The sequence below is a fragment of the Rhagoletis zephyria genome, unplaced genomic scaffold (assembly GCF_001687245.7).
Source record: "Rhagoletis zephyria isolate East Lansing unplaced genomic scaffold, Rhagoletis_zephyria_1.1 Rzeph_scaffold_54144, whole genome shotgun sequence".
Taxonomy (NCBI): domain Eukaryota; kingdom Metazoa; phylum Arthropoda; class Insecta; order Diptera; family Tephritidae; genus Rhagoletis; species Rhagoletis zephyria.
In genome coordinates, this window is record NW_016211197.1 from 1 (window position 1) to 1,868 (window position 1,868).

Consider the following 1,868-nt stretch of genomic DNA (forward strand, 5'->3'; position numbering starts at 1 on the left):
TGAATGAGCTGACTCCTTAAAGTGAGTTGGAGTCATTGAGTCAACTCCTTTAAATTTGCTGAGTTACCCACCCTTACAGCTGGCCTGGCCAATGGAAATTCACAAATTCGCTTGCAGCTGGGCCCAGAAAGGAAACCAAAACAAAACAATGACAGTAGCTGTGTTTAGCGAGCAACAAAAGAGTTGCCAGATGTATCAAAAGGAAATCAAGAATTTGTAACTAAGGAAACGGAAATACACTAGCGGAAAATGTTTGTATTTTACTCGCTATATACGAATACCGGGATTATACAACCGGAACTGAACAGATTTATCTGGCTAAAGCTGAAATTAGTCAAGAACGTAAACCTACCGGTACGTAAACGCGAGTCAGCTAACACGATGTGTCTTACCAGAGCGCCAATGTAAATGAAACCTCAACACTGCAGAATTTTTCTCTAGTTGTAGCCCGTAGCGCAGAAATCACCGGGATTTAGATTTTTCCATGTCAGCTGATTTCTTCCATCTATAGATGGTTGCCAGGTTTGCAGATGGTAAAAAAGTTATAATTTCCTATTCAAAATACGTTTAAAATATTTGAAATTTACTATTGAATAAGGTTTTTTGTTGAAAACCAAGTAGTTTATTATAGCATGAAAAATTGTAGTTGAAAAGGTAAGTTTATGACAACGCATTGATGAGTGGCAACACTGTAGTAAGCAACACTGAGCGCTCCAGTAATCAACAAAATTCTGCGTATACAGACTGCGTTTAAGTATACGTTCTGCATTCTTGTCTAATTTCAGCTTAAACACTTTCACTTCAGCAACGTTTCCTTAAACCGTTTTATGAAAAGAGTTGGTATTGGAAAATTAATAAACTTGTTAGTGATCGATTTGTATTTGCACAAAAAAAAATACTATCTATTAGTTCCATTTCTTTATTCACTTTGGAAAATGGAGGCGTTTACATTGCGATTAAACAACATTAAAATTCAATAAAATTTTGACGAGTTCATTCCAGAAAGGCTGGAATTGTGTGAAAATCACAATTATAAAAACAGTAAAAACATTTAAATTAAAACCGCACTTTTTCATGTTCAGTAAACAAATTTAACAGATGTTGATATATGCGTTCAAATCTGAAATTAAAAAAGATTAGACAAACGAATTTCAAACATTTTTCACTAGCAAACTAAAATTTCAATATCCATTACATAGTTCTTATTCACCTGTTATCAGTTATGCCACGAAAAAATCCTTTCGCTAATTTGGACATAGCTTCGTGTTTGAAGACATAACTGTGCGCCAAATAGGCAATATTTAATTGTATCATCAACTTGGCGAACGGAACTCTTTTGAGGAACGCAAACAGTCTACCTTCAGGTTGTTTATTATGTTGATTACAATAAAATTGCCAAGCCGCTTGAGTAGCTACCACAAGAGCCAGCACGCTGAATGTTATCTTGCCCAGAAAGAAGTATGAAAGGCCGCCCAAACCAGCTGCTAGCAGATGTTGTGGTGTACCATAAGTTGAGTTTGAATAGCGAGTTAGCACACAGCTGGATAGCTGCAAAACACATGTGTTTGAATTATTGAAACTAATGTATAAATCGGGTTTCACACTTACTCTATATATTCCCACATAGGACAGAAAAAATTTAGTCATATTGAAACGTATCATTTTCAGTTCTTCTAAACTTCGTGGTGGTCTTCCCTTGGTGATAGTGCTTAACAAATCTAATGGCACGCCATACAATAAATACTTTCTCATGCCTTCCAGAATGAAATGACAACATGTTTTCCCTTCATGTATGCAAGATCCGGCTTTTTTGAGATCCTCATAGTTCTCTGATTTCTTTTGTTGTGCTCCAGTAGTGATGGGATTAA

The 1,868-nt window shown here is 35.9% G+C and overlaps 1 protein-coding gene across 1 annotated transcript; it reads right to left on the minus strand.

Annotated features, from left to right (window-relative positions):
- Positions 1-905: 905 nt before the first annotated feature.
- Positions 906-1,857, minus strand: LOC108356107 (uncharacterized; the record flags this gene model as incomplete). The annotated part of the gene is made up of 3 exons (XM_017607241.1): positions 906-1,120; positions 1,211-1,548; positions 1,609-1,857. Coding segments are annotated over 3 exons (651 nt in total), but the record flags the coding sequence as incomplete, so codon positions are not given.
- Between the last annotated feature and the right edge of the window lie 11 nt (positions 1,858-1,868).